Source organism: Zonotrichia albicollis, chromosome 3, assembly GCF_047830755.1.
Source record: "Zonotrichia albicollis isolate bZonAlb1 chromosome 3, bZonAlb1.hap1, whole genome shotgun sequence".
NCBI lineage: Eukaryota > Metazoa > Chordata > Aves > Passeriformes > Passerellidae > Zonotrichia > Zonotrichia albicollis.
The window spans coordinates 54807253-54830079 of record NC_133821.1 but is presented as its reverse complement, the minus strand read 5'-3'; the positions used below and the strand labels follow the sequence as shown (position 1 = coordinate 54830079).

The window sequence follows — 22827 nt, the reverse complement described above, 5'->3', positions numbered from 1 at the left end:
ATTATGTACTTTAGAAAAAGAATTCAAAGAAGTTGTGTCATAGTTTAACCCCAGCTGGCAACTAAGCACCACATAGCCAATCGCTCACTGCTTGAATGTCAGTGGGTACAGGATGCGTCTCTAACTGTGTTTTTATTCCTTTGTTTTGACTAGTCCTGACTAATTATTTAAAATTCCTCAGTGGTTAAGGTATTTGGGAACATGTTGTGAGGCATTAGAAAACGGACATCAAACGACAGTGTTCTGCTATTGAGTCATAACTGGCATATAGAGTAAGATGACAGAATTTTTCTAAAGGTTTTGTGTTTGTAGATAACTAATGTTTCATTTTGTGCCTGTATTTTTATGAATTCATAGTTTAGGAAAGGCTGCAGCTGCATTAACATGGGATTGCAGTATTTTTAAAAGCTTTATAGTGTTTGTCAATTGTGAGATTTTACTGATTTTGATAATAAATTATATCCACAGCTAATAAAATGAATAGATCTTGTGAAATGGTTTGAAACTTGAAAAACCATTTCTTAATGGTTTTAAACCTTTTCTGAGAGCAGAACTCAATACAGATATTGTATTTAAAAGTCCTAACAGCATTTTCTCAAAGGAAACTGTTATCATTGTGTCCTCATTATTTCTTTCTGTAGGCTTTTCCAGCAAATGCAGTGACAGTTTTTGTGTACTGCAGCTCGGTGACAGTTTTCTTCACGGTAATAAAGGTGATCAGCTACCGTTTGCACCTTATGTTTGATAAAGGCGAAGTTATTCAACAGAAGCTCTCAAGAAAAAATGGAAGGCAATGTAAAGATGCAGAGGTTCAAAAAGGAGAAGCCGTTGAGTCCTCAAATTGTAGGTAAGGTTTTCTTTGCATCGTTGACACATGATGTAAAATGGGTGAGTTTGCACCATAGTCCTGCACAGCAGAAATGTCTGTTGAAATTAAGAATGCTCCTTACAGCTGTATGAAGAATGACACTTTCAAAAACTTGCTTAGTGCTTTTCAGCTGGGTAGCTGAAATGTTCTTGTGGTACAGCAGGCAGAGCTGCACCTTATTCAGAGGTTGGGCAGCAGCTGGGCACCATGAAGGTGGTAGAGGAGATATGTACTGGATGTGCTAACAGATCCTGAAGAAAAACTGGCAGAAGTTTTCTGGGGAAGCCTTAAAATGCTTGTTCCTACCTGCTGGGAAGTGGCAAGGAAGTGGCAGGCACCTGTTGGTAAAGAAAATGCTTTAAAATCATGGCTTTGGAAGATAAGGTGACCTCATGTTGCCTTTGTGTGCTTTTAGTAAGTTCCCTCTCAGATCACACCTAGGTGCATAAGTGCTTTTCCCCCTTATGTTTTATTGTGATAATTATGATGCTTCTGTGGTCCTGTTCATGAGGAAAGCTAGTACTGCTTTTATTTCTCAGGGGCATTTGGTAGGCAGTTCAGTTGTAGCTTCTCTGCTGAGAAGCCAAGTACTATTACTTGGCACAACATGCACAGCAATGCACAACAATCCAAAGACTAAGTAGTATTAGTCTTTGCATAGAATTAATAGGGCTGCTTCTAGGCTGTGCTGGTATTGAAAGTAAAAACAATAGTGAGATGAAGACTAGTACTGACATTTTCCAGATTTGTGTATTGGTAGAATGTTCTGCTATACACTCTTCAGAATAAATAAATAAACCCTTCCTGCTGGTTTTTCAAGCTTGAGTCATACAAACAAATGAAGCTGGCAAGTGGCTTTCAGTGATAGCAAGTGTTATGACAGATGTGAAAAATGCTGAAATAAGGTATATTTAAAAGAGACAGAAGCATAGAAATGTCCAAAGCAAGCTTAAATTGAGTAGCTTTGTTAAAACTACCAGTCAGGCTTCAACAGAGAGCAGTGTATAAAAGAACTTAGGGTATTTTTTGGATGCATTTGCAGTTGCTACTGCTAGCTCTGTGCCAGCTAAGTAGTACCAAGATAGTTTGTGTTCCTCTGTGCTTCTGCTCTTCTGTGTCTTTACACATGCACATCTGTGCTACACTCCTGGCAGTGATGTTTCTGGAACAGTCAAGGTCTGCCTGCATTGAGACTCTTCTGAGAAATGCCTCTGTGTGTCACTACCCATGCAACATTTTTATTTTAGATGGGGTTATGCCTTTCAGGCTGTTTTGGCTGAGAAGTAAAGGTGGAATAACTTAAAAGTTGCTTGCTAAATCATGTGACTGTTTCTCCCAGGTTGATTTGTGTATGCACAACAATCCATTAATTAGTCAGTAAAGATCTTATTATTATTTTGACTGGATGGATGACAGAATTTTTTAAACAGACCTTCATAGTTGGCAGGTTGGTTGAGCAGTTTTTAAAGCCAGTTAACTAAAAAATAATATTGTGGAAAGAGACCACCCAGATAAATAATGTTATTGCTTATATACAACTTTAGAATTTTAAAAAGAAATTTTTGGTGAAAAAGCAACCCCAGGTACAAATAGAAAAGCCCAACCTCATGCTTTTCAACATTTCACTGTGGTGTTTTTCTGGGTTTTTTTTTGGTTTTTTTTGTTGGTTTTTTTTGTTAAACTGAATTTCTGTTTGTTATACCTGAGAAAGAGAATATTTTTAGGTTATTGATAGTAAACCTTGTCTGAAAATGCCTGCTTATATCCATGGAAAAGCTAGTAGAACATATGTGTAAAAGGAGTTAGTGCATAGTTTGGTGTATCCACAAAAGAACTGATCTATAAATTGCCTTAGAATACGTGAAATTAGTAATGGCTGTAAATTCACTTTGCCTAGACCAGAGCAAAAACTTTATATTCTGGTCTAATGATTATATTAGTGCTCTCTGTGCTGCATTTCGAGTAGGCTATGTGAGGTTTCCAGAAAACAGGCAGTTAGATAATGCTTACATACTCCAGGACTTAAAAAGCAAAAATTGTGAAAGGAGTAGCTCTTGATTGTCATATGTGTAAGGAAAAGCCCCAGATTGCTTTTTGTGCCAATAAATCTGTTTGTGTGTCAGGCAGGCTGAATGGCATTATATCAGCATAGGGAGGTTGAAGAGATGTCATTTTATTTCTCATAGCTCCACTTCTGAAGACACCATAATCATTTTACATTGAGAGGTTTTTATTCTTTAAGTTTTATCAAGTTGTCTTGGTGAGGAAGGAAGTGCTGAAATGTGTTACAGTATTTTTTACAGCCCTGTGCTTTTATCATTGGAGGGGAGAGAAGTGCCTTTACTTCATTGTGCTGTGCTGCTTCTTCCCATTGTGTTCTTATTTGTGAGCCGCTTCCCAGAGCTCGCAGTGATGCCCTGTGGTGATAAGTGTTGCTTTATCTTTTGTGTGCTTCCCGTTCAGCAATAACTCGGGGGATGGCGCCGCCGGTGAGAGCAGCCCAAACGGCTCCACCCAGACAATTCCTGACAGTTCCAGAGCGCAGGCCCCGCCCTCGCAGGACTCCCCTGGAGCCACGGTCAGTATGTGCACTCCTCCAGCAGCCCACAGCTCACCACGCACGCTCTTGTGTTGCCAGGTGCTCATTGCTTGTAACACAGGCCTGCTCCAGGCAGGAAGGGTCATTCCCTTGGGGTGCATCTACTGGGTATGCCAGTCAGCCTTGTCCTAAAGGTTTGCCTTTGCAGAGCTGAAACTGTCATACATAATGCTGCACTTCTTAGGAGGGCTCTCTCTGCTCTACAGATAGCAAGTGGCCTTTGTAAATCTTGCCAAGAGCAACTAGCTTTTGGGACTGCTTTGAGAGGAGGGAGAGGCTAATGCAGTCAGCATTATTTTGTTGCCATTATTTTGTTACCTTCAGGGTCTGCTCCTGGACCATTAATAATTTGGTTTTGTTAGACTAGACTTATGCTTATAAAATGAACCAAAAACATCTCTTCAGTATTTAAATTCCTTTAAATCTAGGAGATATCTAGAGGAGGTTAAAAGTACCTATATGTGCACTCAGCGCCAATGGCTGTGCTTAATAAATCAAACATATGAAGTGATGAAAATGATGTGTGTAAATGTTATTAAAGAAAAAAATAGGAAACACTCATGATAAGTTGAAGAAATTTTCAAAAAATTAAGAAACAGAATAACACTGTCTGTGTAATCTTAAGCTACTCCCCTTGCATACTGTGATAACATCTTTAATTATGTCATACCATGCTATTTTTTTCTACAGGACTCCTGCCTCAGTCAGTGCAGAGGATGGTTAGTGATTTCTGAATAAGTGGCTATTTGATACTTCATTCTGTCTTCATATTCCTCCACACCCACCCTTTATCCCTATTTACTACAAATTATTTAAATCCTGATCTGAATCAGAACTATTTCTTCATTTCCTGGAGTGTTTTTACCTTTTTGTAGCATCTGTGTGATTCAGAGACATTAATAGTTCTTTTTGTTGGGTTTTTTTTAATGAGGTAAAATATTTTTCACCTTGTTTCTGTCTTACTCTCCAGTATTCTGGTATTTGTCCATTCTGCAAACCTATGCCTTCCTGGGATCTCATCCTAGTCTCCCACTTCCAAACATGTAGGTTGGATCTTGTCAAACCAAGTCTCCTGTTCTTGCTGCCAGGCTACCACCATGAAATTTTAGAAAATAATAATAATTTCCTCTTAATTTTGGTGCCTGTCAGTCAGAAGAGAGCCACAGTCATTTTTTTCAATGTCTTGTTTCTAATTATGCACTTAGGCTGTTGAATTTAAACTCCTGAAGTATTCTTTATGGAGAGTTGTGTTTAGTTTTGAGCTCCCCAGTTAGTTCCCATGCACATTGACCTACAGATGAGAATCCAGCAGAGACAAACAAGGTGATTGAGGAACATGATGTGTGAGGAGAGGCAGATTGGATGTTTCAGCCTTTGTAAGGCTAAACTCTTTTGTAACCATACAAGTAGAGCTTACTGCTGTCTTCAGTTTTCCAATAGTAAGTTACACAGCAGGTTGAGCACGCTCTTTTCTCAGGTGCCCAGTGGCAGGATAAGAAACAGTTGCAGCCATGGAAAGCTACAGTTAGATCAAATAATTACATTTAATGTCTTTTTTGTGGAGTTGTTTTGGTTTTTGGTAATTTGTGTGTTGTTTTTTTTTTGTTTTTTTTTTCCCTACAAAGTGAGTGGTCAAATACTGGAAGAGGTTTTCCAGAGAAGTTGTGAAATCTCCTTCTTTGGAGATTTTCAAAGCTCTGTTGGAGATGACCCTGAGCAGCCTGCTCAAACTGTATCTTCTTCAAGTGTGTGTGTATGGCAGAGGGGATTTGGGCTAAATGACCTTCAAAGCTTTCTTGGAATCGAAATGATTCTATATTAATTTAATGTCTCAGTCCTCTAGTTTTCCATTGAGAAATACTTACCAATGCTAGAGGCCAGACTTTTCATTCTAGTTCTTTGGAAACACACAGCTGGATAAATGGAACAAATGAACACATTCTATTCCTTAATGATTTAAAAAAGTGTATCTGGATTAGGCACTGCGAAAAATTTTTTAAAGAACATTTTGCTTTTCTTTCCCCTCCCCAAACATCACACACAATTTCAGTGATGCAATTTGGAGCATGACTGTTCTATAACCATCTCCCTCACCCACCCCTTGCATTTTGTGCAAGGTACATGTTCAAATTTCAGTGATTTTAAGCACCTTACCAGTGCTGTAATTAACCTTTGATTAGATAGCTATTGATAGCTACACTGATAGATTTTTTTTTTTTCCCCAACAGAATTTAATAAATGACCATGTTAATCTTGTGTGTTTCTTTTCATTTTTTAGGACCTGCCAACACGGGAAACGATTGAAGATCTTAGAGGTATTTTAAAGGCTTTATAAGTCCCTAAGCTGTTGTTTAATCATTGCTTGGCACAAGAAGTAATGGCACAGAGGACTCCATGGCAGGTTCTGTTGTGCCTCCTGTTAGGATCGAGTTGAGGAGCTAGAACTCAATTTCAAGGACATTCTAACAGACTAAGCTTTCTCAACTGTCAGCCAAGCTGTTTGGGAAGCAACCCTTCAAGGGGTGTGCAAATATCTCTCCCATTTTGATACAGGGAGATAAAAGAGCCTTGCCCCACATTCTTAGGAAGCTCTGAGCTCTGTAAAGCATCAAACTAGGAAGTTAGCACTTGTATTGCATCCTTGAACATGTGCTGTAAACTTCTGTTGTGATTGTCAACCTTTAGCTGTGTTGTATATTCCAGCACACCTTACTTTGCCTACACTTCCAACTCACTTGAAATGTCTTAATATTTTAAATCTTGTTTTGTTTTTGTTAAGACTGATCACCATATCCTGTGTGACCGTTTAGGAATTGCAGAAAGTGATGTAGCAAACCTGCAGCATTGGCTTATTCTTTCTTTCACCTCTCCCTAAGTGGGGATAGTTCTGTAAAACATTTTGATTTTGAAACTAGCTGTTTCTTCAGCTTTTTGACTATTTGACTATGCTTGTCCTGACTTGGATGCAGTCTATCTTGCTTTTGTAGTATTTCATATGTAGCTACCAAAAAAAAGCCCTTGTTGCTTTAGAGCTGTTTTAATCAGCTGCATCATCTGTGCTTCCTTTGCTCTGCTCTGGATCGGGTTTTATTGGTTAAAGATCATACTTTAATAATGCTTAGTGTTCATGTGAGACCTAATGCCCAAATGTTTTTTCTTAGGTGTTACAGTACTAGAAGATCAGGCTACACCACCAGTTTCATCTACCTCACCCTGTATCAAAGCAGATGTATTACCTGTTTCTACAACCTCTGGTTCAGGTGCCACTACATCAGCAATAGCAACAAAACCAGCTGCCATTGAAACATTTCCTGGTGATGGAATAAATGAAAAAGGATTGAATGGACAGCCTTGTGGCCACCATGGATCCCAAGATATTCTTGTGGACAGAGACGTAGCTAAAAACTTCTCTAATATTTCTTCATCACAAGGTGATATTTTAAGGACTGGAGTTTCTTCAGAGCCATGGGACAGTGAAAATTCAGTTATTTCAGACCATTTAAGTAATCCTAAAAGCTACAAAAGAGAGAAATTGCCAGATGGATCACCACAGACAGGCTTTACCAATAACTGCCCACAGTGCAATGCTATTGCAACCAAAGAGCACGAGCAGATGGAAAGCTCTTGCAATGCTGGTAACAGCCATGAGGACCTTGATTGCTCGGACAGTGAGACTGCCGTTGCACTTGTGGACAATTCTCTTCCTGGAGACCAGCTGTGTGAGCCCATTAAAATTGTCATCACAATGAGTACTACACCAAACACCACCCTTAGTGACCTACCAGGCTCTGTCCACTTGCAGGCCCTGGAAAGTGAGAGAACAAGCTCAGCCCTTGACTCTGGTGTAGTTAGAGCAGGCTGGTCAAGTCAGCAAACTAATGAACAGCTCAGAATCCCTGTTATCACGTTTGACCTGTCTGATGACAGTAAAGCCAAGCCTTGCTCAGAAGTTAGTGAAAGTGACAGAACTCCAGAAATGTTGAGGGCAGAGCTGTCATCCAACCAATGCTCTGGCTATGAATCGGGTGATGCAGTCAAGGAGCTCAGCAACCCAGCAAATACACCTCTAGAAACTAACACTTGTTCAGATCCAAATCAGGAGAATGCTTTGGAAAATGTCCAGACTGTGGATTTAAGTTCTAAGGAAGACTTGCATAACCTAGACCCGCAGTCCTGCAGAACTGCTCATGAAAAGAGGCACATGCGGGTGTTGAGTGTAGACAGTGGGACAGATGTGCTTTTAAGTAAGAATTTCGTGGAGGTATCTGACAAAGAAAAGACCTTACCAACCTCTAAATCAGATCTAGAAGCTAAAGAAGGTCAGATGCCCAACGAATCTAACTTTCTAGAATTTGTCTCCCTCTTGGAATCTATTAATACCTCAAAGATGAAGACATCTAATCAGTCCACTGTCAAAACGGAGACAACAAAGGAAAATGGGCTTGTTGGAGGTATTATGCACGGATTACAATTCTTTTGGAATGAAGATGTTGTGAAGAGTTTAATTACTTAGAGCAGCTTAGCTGGATATCTGCAGTAAGGCAAATTCCCAGAGGGAGACTGGTTTTGCTAATAGGGCCAGGGTAGGGCTGGACTTGGTGGGGCAAAGTGGTTTAGTGAAAGTGTGTGATGGTGTCAGCTGCGGTTTTAAAATATTTTTATCTTCTTGAAGAAAACTGTTTTTCTTCCTCTAGGAAACTAGTGATAAGCTTAGTAGGTATCCATTATTTATTTAGTATTCTGTACTAAAATAGTGTGCCTGGATTGTTGGAATACCAGAAGCATGCAAAAATGTGTATAGCTATAGCATTACACCCGCCCTTGCACATCTTACCAGGTGCATGTTGAGGAGTTGTCTGTGTGCCTCTAAGTATGAAGGCCAGAATTGTCACTGGAGGTGGTTGTTCAACTTTTAGCTAACACATGTGTGCACACATACATATATTTCTAAATTCCCTGAATGGTTGTGGGTTGGATTATAATTAAAAAAAAAAAAAAAAGGTAAGAGTTCTCAATGGGGAAGAGTTTTGATTTTGCTTAAGTTGCTTAACTTAAGTTGCTTAAAGTTAAAGTTTAAGTTTAAACTTAAAAGCTTAAGTTGCTTAAAGTTAAAATATTTGCATTTTAAGGATGAAAGTTTGGTGGCTGTTTTCAGTGAAAGCCCTCAGTGTTTAATTAAAAAATAGTATATTGCCATGCAAGTTTCCATTTAATCAAGAGCACATTTGTTTAAAACAAAATCAATCAGCTAATTTAAAAACCTATATGCAGTACAATTTATAGCTCTTGTATAGAAATGTTTGGTTTTAATCAGCACTGTCACTGGACTCTGTGACCCTTTTCTGTTGGGAAGGACTGTTGTTTGTAATGTCTCTAGCAGCCCTCCAGCAAAATTAGTAGGGCCATGTAATGAGGATGTGAGATAGATACAGTGCAGTGCAGGCAGGTGCAATCTCGGGGTACTTCCCCAAGTGATCAGCACAATCAGTTTAGAAGATCTGAGTCAAAATGAAATAAGGCAACCTGTATCTTTCCCTTCTCCAAAATGTTTGGTTTACCTTAGACCCTATAACAAGCTGTTTTAAGAAAGCCTAAGAGGATGCAGTCTCAATACTTAGTTTGCATGGAAGGTAAGAAACTTCATGGTACCCTACAAGAACAGCTTGGCCCTGCTATTTGTCTGCTCCCTCCTATTCTACCAGCTTGCTCCTGGAAGAACCCTCCATTGCATGAAAAATGCTCAACTGACTTAAAAGGTCTTTAAAACTATTGTGAAATGTGCTTTTATCTTGTTAAAAAAATAAGTAGATTTATCTTCTCAATGTGTCGTTTTCTTTTAGATTCCATTTACCTTTCACTCTTTCTACAAATCTGTCCTATCCAATGTATTACACCCCCATCTCGTTCCATCTTTCACCTGGGTCCATTTTTTCTTCCACTTTTTCTGTGCCTTTCCTCCTTCAATCATCCCTTCTCAGTTTAGGCACTCCCCTCCTGTGCCACCTCCTTATTTCTCTTCCTCTTCTTCTGTTCTTCCTAGCAATCACACTATTGCTGGTTTAGGCTTTTCCATTCTATTGAGCCCACCTAAAGCTGCTGCCTCCCCACAGCTTGCATTCACTTCTGCACTTACCCTCCTCTCAATTCCTTCTGGTGAATTCTGAGGAATTGAGAGAAGGGTGAGTGCAGAAGAAGTGAATTTTGCTTTTCCTAGACCTGTCGCCTCTCTTCTGCTGTATCTTACCCATCTCTCCCGCCTTCTCAGGCTGTTTATTCCTCACTGCAGTTTCTGTCCTTCTCTATCAAGTTTATCAGCCTGCCCTGCTGGCTCCAGTCTGTGCTCTGGTTGCCCAAGACAAGTGCTGAGCAAGCCCTGCTTGTCACCTGAGCCTGCTGAGCCCTGCTGGATTCCTGGCGTGCAGAGTCACCTACCTGCACAGTGCACACAGCAGCATGACGGGTGCAGCAAGCAGATTGGGATTTTTTTTTCTCTGATCCTCAGCCATAACAAGGAGTGTTTACCCAATAATTGTACTTCTGACTGATGTGACTTGTAAAGAGAATTTTAGAGGTAAATTTAAATGAAAATTCAAAAAGAGAAACTGCCTAAAAAGGCCTTTCAGACAAGTACCCTCAGATAATATGAACAGGCAAGGTTGCTGCATGAAAGAAAGTAATGGATGATCAGGATAAGTCAGACTCAGATTCCACAGTAAAAACAAAACCCAAACCCCAGTCCCAAAACTTATTAATGTGTGTGTAGTTATTGTGCTTTAGATCTGGTGAACAAGATTCTTATGCAAGATAATGAGGGAACAGAAGAATTCTGCTCTTCCCTCATACCAAGCTCTCATTTAGCAACTTGAACTGAATCTCAAAGAATCACAGAATGTTTTTGTTTGGAAGAAACCTTAAACATCATCTAGTTCCAAACCCTTGCCATGGACAAGGACACCTTCCACTAGGCCAGGATGCTCTAAGCCCCATCCAGTCTGGCCTTGAACACTTCTAGGGATGTCCACAGCTGGTCTGGGCAACCTCTTTTGGTGCCTCACCACCATCACAGTAAAAAATTTCTTCCTAATATCTGTTCTAAATCTTCCTATTTCTATTTTCTGAAGTCTGTACTTCTGTGCGATAGTGAAGTTGAGCTGCATACCTGTGTAATTAAGTGTCTGTTTGCAGTGTGGGCTCAGCAGGTGTCATCCAGAAACAGAAGAGGGACTGGGAAGGGGGTGCCCTGCATGAGCAGGAATGGCAGCTGTGGATTCTGCACCTTGAACTGGTGCTATGGGAAAAAGGAGATTCAATCTGAACTCCATGAGCTTGGGAAAGGTGGTTCAAAGGCAGTTATATTTAAGAGCAAGTAGGCTTTGTTTTCCAGCCTAGTCAGAACGCGCTGTTTGTTAAAATAAATTACTGTCATTACTGGGAGCTTCCCCTTTGCAAGACTGAATTTTAGGAATGAGAAGGCCTTTAATTTGTTTACAGCCTTGCAATTGCAAATATACTTTAATAATATAGTATCTTGGAACAGATCTGAATAAACATTATTCCCACATTAGAGGAGCTATTAAGAAAAGTGTGTGTGTGTAGGAATACAGAGTCAAGCTATGCACCAGTTATTTTGAGGGAGGAGGTTGGTTCTGTTTGGTTTTTGTTCTTTTAACCTTGTGCACTGTCTAATTGGCAAAAGTTAGCAATAGATGTCTGGTCCAAATGAGCATGAAATGCACCCCAGAAAGATTTTTATTAGGCAATGTGAAAAACTTGGCAAATTCCTGGAAAGCTGGATATTCAGAGCTGTGCGAAAGAAAGCTGATATTTTGTATAATTTGTGGAAGGTGGGGAAATGTGCTCATCAGAACTATCTGGCAAGTGAGTGAATGTCATGGATGGGTCTTTGTTATGGGTGGTCCCTCACAGAACTTGGGTGTTCTGTGGAAACAGAAGAGTTACCATCCCGACCACATAAGCCTTTGCCAGCAGACAGCTTGGTAAAATGCAGTATGAGAAAATGAAAGCCTTTCTTTGCACTTCTAAGGGTGCCAGATTTAACCTGTTAAAATAGAGGATATAAAAGCTCTCAGAGCTGTTCTATAGCCACTCCACCTCTTCTAGATTGTGAGAAAATACTACTGACACTGTTGCTAAAACTGACTTTCAGACCAGAGTCCTTTCAGTTTTGAATCACGCTTATACCACCCACATGATGAAAGTGTATTGTAGGGCAACTGCAAAATTTTTTCAGTCTTTGAGAGGTGTAAGAAAACCTGGGTTTATTGGCTGCTTTGGGTCCCTCTGATGTGTCCTGAACCAAGTAAGAACAGTTGTGCATCAGACTTAGGGCAAAACCTCCTGCAGGTCCCCTTTGGCACAGCTGGCTTGTAATCTAGGACAGGCAGTATTATCACCCGGGAGCAAAGCCTGCTGTGGGAGTGGTGGGGACTGGCACAGGAGAAACTAAACCAGGGCTGCGTGGCCCGAATTTAGATGTTTTGCAGGCTCTTTTTAGAAAAGGTACTCATCATTCTGGGCAGTGCACAAACCACAACCTTGAGTGAGTTGTTCTGGATCCCAAGCAATTACCCTTCTCCTATAAAAAACTAAACCATACTCCTGGGTATTTTTAGACTTTTTTTTTTTTTTTTCTCTTTGCGTGTGGGAATGAGGACTGTCACATGCCATGTAGTTAGGAGGAATAGGGATCTTGTGCATTGAGTCACTGGTGCAGTTGACAGTTGAGGTGGGAAGTGACAGCAGGTGATTTTGCTGCCAGGTGGGTGGCACCTAGGAAATAAAGCCCTGCCTGGTGCTAGCTCATCTGCTGGAGCAGTTGTGTACCACCCCTGACTCTTGTTCCAGAGGGGCCACATGGCTTCTGATGCACATCTTTGGATGTGGAGGAACTGGTATGCAGAGCTCTGAATCTGATGCTCAATGTGTAAGGCTTGGCAGGTTAAAATTTTAAAATTTCAGTCTTTAAGTTGAAGAAGTAGTAGTATGTATGATGCCAGTCTGACATCTGAAAAAAAAATTTAAAAAAAAGGTTATTTCAGAGGTCTGTGTTCTGATGTAATTGGTAGGTGTTGTGATTAGGCTACTAATTCCTAACTCTGCTGCTGACACAGGAGATTGTTTCAAGCAAGTCACTTCCTGTAGCAGGTACAATGCCTATTGCTAGTTTTTCCTGTTGCTTCAGGATTAATGTGGCAATCCTCATTAATGGCTAATGCCATGTGCTGCTTCAGTGTCCATGCTGGACTCTTGTAGCAATTATTGGACGGTGTGGTATTCCCTGGGCACTCCCGTTGTTTGGTGGATGACCAGCTTAAATGGCAGTGTTTTCTTTTCATGTATTTGTGGCATAATAGGCAAATTTGAGTTGAGAAGAAAGTGCATAAGCTAGATGTTTCTGCTAAAGTAGTTGGTGAAGAAAGGATTAAGGATGTTCTTAGGGTTTATAATCCACATATATGAATGGCAGAGTTCACAGCTTGTAGAACTTTGGTTTCATGCTAACAAAAGCATAGAGTGATTTGAAATCATTTATTTGTGGCTGAACAGGCAGCAAATGTATTTGAAAGTGAAAGTTTCTCTTTCAGAGCATAATGTTGTTGAAGGAAGTGGATTCTGTAGCAAAGCAATTAATGAACAGAAGAGAGACAGGCTTAATTAGCTTTATTCTGCTTGCCCAAGTTTCAAACCAGATGGTGTTTGAAATTATGACAGCAGTGGCATTTTGTTTTACAGGAGTGAGCTATGAAGGTTGGGATAGGGATATGTAAGTAAAAGATGAGGAAGACGGTTTGGAAGACTCCAGTAAGGGGCTACAAATAGTAAAAATGTTTTGGAGTAAAGTTACAGAGTAATAAAATTTAATCTAATTACCTAATACGAAGGCAACTTTAAGGTTGAGATACACTGATAGTTGGTTGTTGTGATTACTGTATCACAGAATTAAAGAATGGTTTAGGTTGGAAGGGACCTTAATAAATATCATCTAGTTCCAACACCCCCCACCCTTCTCCTTGGGCAGGGATGCCTTTCGCTAAACCAGGTTGCTCAGAGCCCCATCCAACTTGGCCTTGAACACATCCAGGAATGAGGAGTCTGTAGTTTCTCAGGGCAAGCTGTACCAGTTCCTCACCACCCTCACAGTGAAGAATTCCTTTCAAATATCCAGTCTAAACCAGCCCTCTTCCAGTTGAAAGACATTCCTCCTTGTTCTATCATTACCCACTCTTTTTGTAAAAAGTTCCTCTTCAGATTTCTTGTAGTCTCTCTTCAGGTACTGAAAGGCTGCAATTGGGTCTGCCTGGAGCTTTCTCTAGGCTGAAATCTCAGCCAATTCTCCCACCCTTTCCTTGCAGGAGAGAGGTTCCATCCCTCTGATCATCTCGATGGCCCTCCTCTGGACTCACTGTATTAACATATGTACAAAGGCTGTTTCGTTTCAGCTGTGAAATTGTTCACAGCCTCCTCCTAGAGTAGAACAAGGGTTTGTCTCTGGGATACTTAAAATCTGTTCTACCAGTGAAAAACTTACATAGCAAAAGAAAGTATGGTGCTGTAACCTCTTTTAGATTAGGAGTTCATTTGTCAGCACTGGGATGGCATACTTGTAAGTATTGTTGATAGGCTGATAAAAGTTGTTAGGGCAGAAAAAATGTTTACTGAAAGTATCTTATGTATGAGACCTGTAAGAATTGTTCCTTTTCGTAAGTATTTTACCACAGTAATTTAAGCTTGTGTCTTGTGTTCTGTCAAAATATGAAAATGGTGTACAGACCAAAACTTGGCTGTTTATGCAGGACTCTTCTGAATCACCTTGCCACAAGACTGATTTGGCCATAAGTCCTGACAGCTACACCTCACATGTCTGAGTCACGTGGCATATAATTTCCAGATAAATTATGTGGTTATTGCAGAGCCTAGGTCTGATCTTGATACTACTGTGAGCCCAGCTGTGCATGAGCTGGAGCATGTGGAGCAGTGGATAAGGGTAAATGGCGCAGGGAAAAGTGCAAGTACACTGCCATGTTGTCCTCTTTAGTCTGCTCTTGCACTTGGGAAAGGTTTTTCCTGGTTTGAGCTTTGCCAGCACAATTTCTGTGCAGGGAGCGTTTGATGACGTAAAGAGCCGATTGCGTATGCTGGCAGGGCACTCCTCGTCTAGACACCTTCTTCATTTAAATACTGAAGGTGTAAGTCATCTGGAAGAAGAGGAGTAATAATCTTGAAAACAGTCACAAAGCCATCATGGCCCACTCTTCCAGTGCTGGAAGTCCTCATCACCATGGGATTCTCTGATTGGCATATAAAGCCTGTAAGGAGCAGTATGTTTAGGTTTTTGTTATTATGACTCTTTACCACAGCAGGAAAAAGAAGTCTGCAAGGCTTGTGGTTTGGAATGGAAAAGAGAGAAGCATATTCCGAAACCACTAGATAATCAGATTTTAAAAAATCTTTTTAATTGTTCCAGCCCTAAAGCTGGTTTGGGGCACTCTGGGACCAATTAGGTTATTTAAACCACAGTTTCTGATCTCTATCAATTATTCTTACAGCTTGAACAGCCCAAGCCTTTAGGAAGGTCATTTTGATTAGGTATCTGTGGCTCCATCACCGCCCACAGGTATGGTTACATCATTAAGGGGCTGCTTCAGCAATGACACAGTTTAAGCAGAAACTGGAGTTTAAATCTTTAACTAGGAGAGGAAAAAATCATTATCTCTTCCCCTAACTGCTTTCTTTCTTTTTTTCCCAAGATAGAATAAAGTAGACCTGGAAGACTTATTAAATTTTGCCTCCATGCACAACAAAGTATTTTCTATACCAAACTTGTGCTTCTTTCATTGTATTTATAGTTTTTATAGCACAGGCTTTAGGGTGTGAGGTGGCTTTGTCCTATGAATTGAAACAGCTGTAGAGATATTTTAGCTCATGAAGGTAGATTTGTTTATAGAAATAATGTATTGGTAGATCAGCTGACACAGTGTGAGGAAAACAAGACAGGTGATCTGAAAGGTCTGCAAATGCAAAAGCTTGTTTACTTTTTTCAGTTTTATCAGCTGACCTTATGAAAGGTAAAACATCTTTTTATAAGCCTTCTTTCTTTTTAATCCTTAGACCAACTTAGATATGACACCACTGTTTCTTGACTGGTGATTCTTACAGGTTAGGATGATAATTATACTGAGAGAAATATGGTTTATTATACATATGAGAAATTATGCCTAATTATACATATGAGAAATATGGCTTAAGATACGGAATTTTCAGTGGGCTGAAATTTTTTTCCTTGTTTTTTCCTTGATCTGAGGTGTTTAAACAGCAGGTATTGCAATAAGTCTGGGTAAGTACGTTTCAGTACACTTTGCTTGGTGCAGGAGGCTACAGGATTTACTGAAGCATCTCCAACAATCACCCCTTTTTTCCATTTAAAGCATTTAATTGCACAACTGCACAGGGTGGTGATGAAATCACTGTCTTAGTTGCACTTCAGAACCCTAACAGGTAATTGTTTTGTTTTATAAACAAAGCACAGTTGAAAAATGTTTCACTATTCACCATGAATATGTTGTACACATATACATATATGAAAAAATGACATGCATGTGTAGAGAGGCAATATAAATAGAGAGGCAATATAAATATAATTGGTACTCAAAGTAGTAGAAATTGGACAAATACTTCATGTGTATTTTTAAACCTATAGTTCTGTATTTTCCAAGCATAGGATAATCTGCTCTGAAATTTTTGTGCCAGTTTGCCCTTTGTCCTGCACCAGGTGTGTGGCCAGTGAGGAAGAGAGATTAGGCAGCTATCTGCTTTCCTGTCCAAGAGCTCTGTTTCCTTTGAAGGTGCTGCTTTCCCTTCTGTAAAAGGGGAATGGGCCAGTGCTTCTGCTTTTCCACTGCCAGCATACACAGTCTGGGAAACAATTACAGCCTCCAGGGAAGCAGCCTCTTACCATTCTAGATTGGGAACAGATTGCTTCCCTCTGAAACAATAGGAGAAGCAAAGCAGAAATTCTCTCTTGCTTGTCCTCTACTTCACACAGTGTGTTCTTGAAACAGCCCAAGCATAAGGGTCAGAGTACCTTCTCATCCAGATTTGTGGTTGTATTGTTTTAAGTAATGGTAGTGCTTTCCATAAACCTAGCAAATACTGCAGTGTTTTAGATTTCCATTTTTAGATGCTCTTGTTCAGTAGTTAATGAATGAAACTCTTGAAAGCCATCTGTGGAGAGTGGCTCCACTTCACTGCCCTGTTTTCCAGATAGCCAGATGACGGAGAGAAAAGAAGAAATGATGGGAACAGAAAAGCACTGTGAGCAACTTCCTAAACAGGAAAGATCAGATGTACAAAGCCAAGATCATGCTAGTACTAGTCCGGTGCTACCAGAGTCTGCCAAATTTGCAGCACTGTAAGGCCAGTTTACTTTACAATTTTGTACTTCAAAGATATGATGTAAGCTGTTTTGTTTCACTGAGTAGAAATGACATAAACTTTTAATTAACCTCTCTTTCTTTTTGTTTTATTGAGAACAAGAAAAAAGTTCCTCATAGTAGTTTTGAAACATTTTTGTGTCAAGTTACCAGGGCAGCAGGCAAAGGCAGATAATCTACCGGGTAACTTCTCAGCAAGACAGTTCTGTCTTGCAAGTAATAAGTGGACCTGAGGCGTCTGTGCAAGATGAGCTCTCCGTGGATGCCATGCACGTGTTCATAGATGAAAACGGTGAGTTTATCTAGTTGGGATAATTGCAATGCATGAGGAAATTTCTGAACACTTCAGATGTCCTGGAAGGATTGTTTTTTTGTCTGTTACTGGTTGCATGTTTTTCTCTGTGCGTCGAAAAAAAGCGGCTTGGTATTTAAAGTTGGATGTGCAATAAATAGAGTTTTCCAAATCCACCAGTGACCATCACAGACCTGAGCCTTACACAGAGCCTGAAGTTTATCTTCCAAACATCATCCTCAAAAGATGCTGGCTAGGCCAGAAGACAACTTCTGTCCCGTCAGAAGACGCCCTGGCATTTTCTGCCTGACTAGAAGTTTTGCACTGACCTGGCTGTGAAAAATATGACTCCTTTTCACAGTTTTGTTCTTCAGCTGGCTCAGACTGACCTCTTGGTGTGGTGGTGCTGCTTGTATTTGGAGTTGTGATCTGCTACTCCTTTAAAGAAAATTAATGAGTGACCTAGTATTGCCCCATGCATATAGTGGTTATGCCACTGCTCTGAAGCTGTTCTTGGAGTCTGAAGCTGTAGGATGGGTTTGAGATCTGTTTAGTGCCCTGTGAGGTACTGGCTCATACCTCTGAAAGACAGCTGTCCCAAAAGCTCTGTTTCTTTTAAAGTTACCTTCAAAACCAGCATGGAGTGAGTGCCCATGGTACTGGGTCTGTGACCCTGGACATACTTTGGTTTTTTCCTGTTCCTCCTTGCTCTGCTGTGGCCAGAAGGGCAGCAGCTGCCAGTGGGGCAGGTGATGCAGCCTCTGGGTCAGCCAACACCCACCCTTGGCTTTGTGCTCCTCTGCAAACAGGGAGGAGCTGTGGCTGCATTTCTAGCAGAACTTTTTGCTGCTTTGTAACTCCTGACCTCACCTTTGTGAATGGAAAGAGGGAAATCTGATTTCACATTTTATGGTGAACTTACATGAATCAATGTGCTTTGTGTTTAATTTACATGCCCTTTAAATATTCACTGTGACTTCTGTGGTTCAATTTTCCAAGGTTTTCAGTTGTTCAAATGTTAATTTGCTTTCTGAAATCTAAAATGAGCCTAATGCATAGACTGAAAAATATATATTTATAAATACCCTTGACACAGAATATGTATTTTATAAATTTTTGTGTACACAAATAATTGCATCACTGAACGGACATTTTTTCCCTCTGTGTTTTCTAAAGGGGAAATCAGATCCTGCTATTTAAAAGCTGGCTGTCAGAAGGAAGGAAATTTTAGACATCAGCTATCAAATTGTGATTGTATGTCAAATGCTCAGTAAGTAAGCCCTTATTTTTAGAAACATTGGAAGTTTTCATTGCTGGAAACTATGAAACTGTAGCTGTGAAAAATGCATATGAAGGGGAGTAGTAGTGAATAAATGTGCTAACCTTTTCTAGAGAAGTCAAAGCAGGAATTTTTTTTTGCTTTCTGCTAAAACACTAACAGCTTTATAAGAATATAGAAAAGAAAAAGTGAAAGTGAAAATTGGAACTATGCACTTGGCTTTATTTATTTTCTGGCAATAGCCAAAGTCAAATGTAGCTATTATAAATGAAATTGTAAACAAAGTAAGTGGGACCATTCTATCAACCTTGTCTTCTTTGCTTCATTTACCTGTTGCATTCTTTACAGATTTTTAGTGCTGTGTCTGTATCGGTCATTGACCTGTGGATTCTGGCAGTAGGGCCTTTCTCCTTGCATTAAATCTCTAATGATAATTTGCTGCTTCAAACAATTTTCTTTTTTTGATAGTTCTTTTTGGAGTGATCCATATAAATCCTGTATTTATTACTGTGGCTTCCACACTCTTCCATGTGATCTGTTGTTTGCATATCTGTAAAAAGAATTGTTGTAGCTATTCATAAGTATTTTAATGAAACAATTTTGGTTTCCATACTGTTTTACAGCATTTAGAGAAGTTGAGTGAGGGAGTGAGAATGGTCTTTTTTTAAATAGCAAATATTGTTCTTCAAGTGTTTGGCTTTAGTGGAGGCTTTTGAAAAACTTGGGACCATTTTAAAAACAGCATTAGCATTTTAGATAGAATGCCATATGAGATGAGAATAATGCCTTCATTTGTCAGTGGGCAAAGAGTAAAAAAATAAGAAAAAATTGACTAGTAGAAATGTTCTGTCTGCCTTTAGCAAAATAGCCCCTTGCCCCCATCCTGGTGGAGTTCAGTTTTGACCTTAAAAATCAAACATTTTACTTGGGTTCTCTTTATTTCTTGCAACTCTGTTTGTTTCACCTTGCAGAGAGCACTCTTCTGCTCCCCCGTCCTCTAACTGTGAATTTGAATCTGTCCTAAATTCAGAAATAGTTTTCTGTCCCTTGTCTTGACTTTTTTTTAATCAAAGGAAGGACCATCTTCCTTCTTATGTAAGAAGTCATGCTGAATCTGCCTTTGCCAGATGCTGATGTGACATCTGTGTCTTGGTTTGCAGGCCTTAAGGGATGAGGTTTGTTTTTAAGGAGTCCACTCAACCATGTTAACAAAAGCAAGTTCAGATATTCTTTACAGGCATTTACATGCATGTAATTTCTTAGATGAGCACCTTTGCTGGAAGTTTCAGAGTAAAGTGATAATTCAGGGAATGGAACAGATCAGAAAAGAGGAGTGGCTTCCCAGGACTTTCTTTGTGGGATTCAGTGGGAAGCCAGAACATGAGCTTTTCCAAGAAGAGAGCAGCATGAAGGAAAGTTCAAAGCAGTAGTTAATATGAAAAATGAGGAAAGGGGACAAGGAAGCTTGCAGTATGCTTGAGCTGGTTTTTGCAGGGGCAGTTTGTAATGTCTAGGCCAGAGAGATTAGTGAGAGCTCTTTGTTCAGGGGGAAGTTTCTACCATCTGTGAGTAGCTTGAAGGGTAGCACAGGAAGGAAGGGGTTTTTGTTTTTTCCTTCAGGTGTTCAACATCAAGTAGTTTCGTATTTAGACATTACAGCATATAAAAAGTGGAAGAGCAAACCTGCTTTGAGGGACAATGCAGGAATGATGCATCTTCCCTTGTCCCCACCTGCAGGCTTGCTCATCAGTTGTATCAGGTTACTTTCTTTTGCTAAAGATAAACCAAATGATCAGTGAAGGAAAGGTTATTAGTGAAGAAAATGGCAAATAGAATAAAATAAAGCACGAGATGTAATCAATGAGTGCTTCACTTAATCTCTTCTGTGTGTCTGTCTGGAGAGGGTCCTTGACAAAAACTATTCCCTTGAGGGTGGGCCCTCTCTGAGATTTCATCATGAGAGTAATCCATACCAACAGGAGATGCTGCTGTTATGGAAGGATATTAGAAAAGATACATGGAAACACCTCTGAGTGAACATGACTTATCTACCAGCCCATGAAGAAGTTAGCTAAGGAGAAGACAATGGTATTGACAGTACAGCTTCTTGAGCGATTGAAATGGTGCATAAACAACCAATAGCTTTAGGCCTGTTGTCTGAATTCAGTAAAAAGACATCCAAATTAGATTTCATGAGTCAGGAGATGTAGGAGAAAATGAATGCCTAGCCAAAAGAGGTGTCATCCTCCTTTCATGGGAGAGGGTGGGTTTTTGGTCTCATGGAGCCCAGATTTCAGAATTTAGAATAAGCAGAGAGAGCAATACAAAGGTTTGCAGTACGTGTGTAAAACACTTATCACCAATCGTGCTTGCTTTATACTGTTAAGACTAAGCAGCTCTTAAGGGGAAAATGTCAAACTGAGTTGAGCAAGTGGAATAACCACGTGGATTTGAATGGACTGTGTCCTGATGTGCTTCTTGAGGAAAATTGACTCAGGACAGAGAATGACAAGAGGCCTCTTGCCCTGTGGGTGTTGTTGGGAGAGGCAGCAGACCTGTTGCTGGTGTCCAGGAGCTGCGATGCTTCTGGGATGCTGCAGCTGTGAAAGGGGAAGGAATTTTGACTGGAGAATGTGTAAACTGTGGCTGGTTTGTCAAGAGTAAAGTAATTGCCTTATAAATTGGCCATAGGTAACTATTTTTTAACAATGTTATGCAAAACTGACGAAGATGCTTAAGCGTTACTCAAGAAGAGTTCTTAAAGAAAGTCTTGAGGCAAACTAATTAACGTTTTATGATCTTCAATTCAAATTCTAACTTTCTATTTCTGTCTATTGAGTCTTAATATTGTCTACTCTATTTGTAGGCTTAAGCATTTCACATCAGATTATTAGGGACTGAAATTAAAGTAGTAACACTATGGCCCATTTTATCTTCTTGTCATAACACCTGAAATTATTTTTCTCACAAAAATTCACTGTCACAGACGTGAAGATGTGTTATGGTTTTATTTTTCTTCTTTGTTTTTGTGTGCTTCCTGCTTCTCATTTGCTTAGGAAGGGGCAGACAGACAACAATGGATTGCAATGTGCCAGAGAAAGCATATGTCCAAAGCTGAAGGAGTCTGTGATTTCTTCCTTCAGACGCTCCTTGACATTTCAGGCAATACTGTTAAAGGGAATAGACTTTGTCTTGTCACGTCTTCTGGTTCTGCAGTGCTGTGAGATGATTTTTGAAGTATTCTGCAGTTTATCAATATTACTATATATTCCATCAGTTTCTACTTTTTGTGTGTTTTTGGTTCTTTAGCTTAATTGTTGGCTTTTTCAACTGTAGTAGTTGTTCCTAATATTACCTGTACCTGCAGTCCTTATCCTGAGAAATTTACAGAGCTTCTTAAATGTTGTCATCTTATTGCAAAGCTCCCACACCTTCTTGGTGATTTCTCATGTGCAGCTCCTCACAGCACAGCCAATAAACTCCAATTCTCTCCTCACCCAGCTAACCCACTTTTTGTAGCCCTCATCTTCTTCTTGGACACAGCTGTGGCCTATTTAGGGCAGGGCTGTTCCTAATCTTTGGTGATTAGTACAGGTGCAATTCCTCAGGTGTGAGACTACCTTCTGCACTATCTTTATTTTCTTACATTCTGTCCTTCCACACTTAAATGTAGTATAAATACTTTCTTATTAATAATTCTCAAAATTATCCCTTAGTTCTGTTAAAGGTTACTGAAAATTAGAATTTTTTCAGATTGTTTTTGTGCTTGGTTCTTGCCAAATTGTCTCTCACTTGTCTAACAGTGCAGCTTTTAAAATATTTGAAGATGTAGCCAAGTTAAATCTTGAGGAGGTTTTTATGTTGTAATTATCACCAAAAGTAGGTAATTCCTTTTCCATCATAATCGCCACTTTGGTGGGTGATTCTTGTCACTGAGTTTGGTAAATTATTTAAACATTGGCAGGACTAAGTCCCCAGTTATTGTCAGTGAAATTACCCTGACCCCACTTTTGTTTGCTGGCTTGCCAGCAACACCTCTTGCAGTCCCAGTGGAATGGGTTCCCTGCTGAGCTAATTGCATCTAAATTTGATGCTCCCATTGCTCTGCCAAATTCACCTCTAGCCATAGATTGCTTTGTGACAGGCTTTGTCAAAAGTATAAACTCTATTCCCAGCTCATAGATTATGCTAGAAATTATTACAAAAAGACCATTTGAATCTATTCTGAAGTGAGTCACCAAGACATGTGGTGGAGCCTGGCTTTTCTGGGAGTGGCTGAACAGGACACCTGCTTGTCCTGAGTCTCGGTGACATGGGAAGACAAAGCCATCACTCTAA

General features: G+C 39.9%; 1 protein-coding gene across 3 annotated transcripts in view; it reads left to right on the top strand.

The window, feature by feature from the left end:
• The window catches only part of PCNX2 (pecanex 2), a 156971-nt gene that overhangs the window by 6000 nt on the left and 128144 nt on the right, over nt 1–22827 (top strand). For 2 of the 3 annotated variants that reach the window (XR_012579570.1, XM_074537489.1), the window contains exons 2-8: nt 642–847; nt 3332–3446; nt 5746–5782; nt 6629–7918; nt 16749–16896; nt 17065–17210; nt 18387–18480. Coding sequence is in view for 2 of the 3 variants with exons in the window: in XM_074537489.1 (XP_074393590.1) it covers nt 642–847; nt 3332–3446; nt 5746–5782; nt 6629–7918; nt 16749–16896; nt 17065–17210; nt 18387–18480 (2036 nt within the window). In the remaining variant the exon portion in view is untranslated. Of the gene's footprint in view, nt 1–641; nt 848–3331; nt 3447–4157; nt 4187–5745; nt 5783–6628; nt 7919–16748; nt 16897–17064; nt 17211–18386; nt 18481–22827 lie in introns of those variants that run through there. The other variant, XM_074537490.1, reaches the window with a different exon arrangement.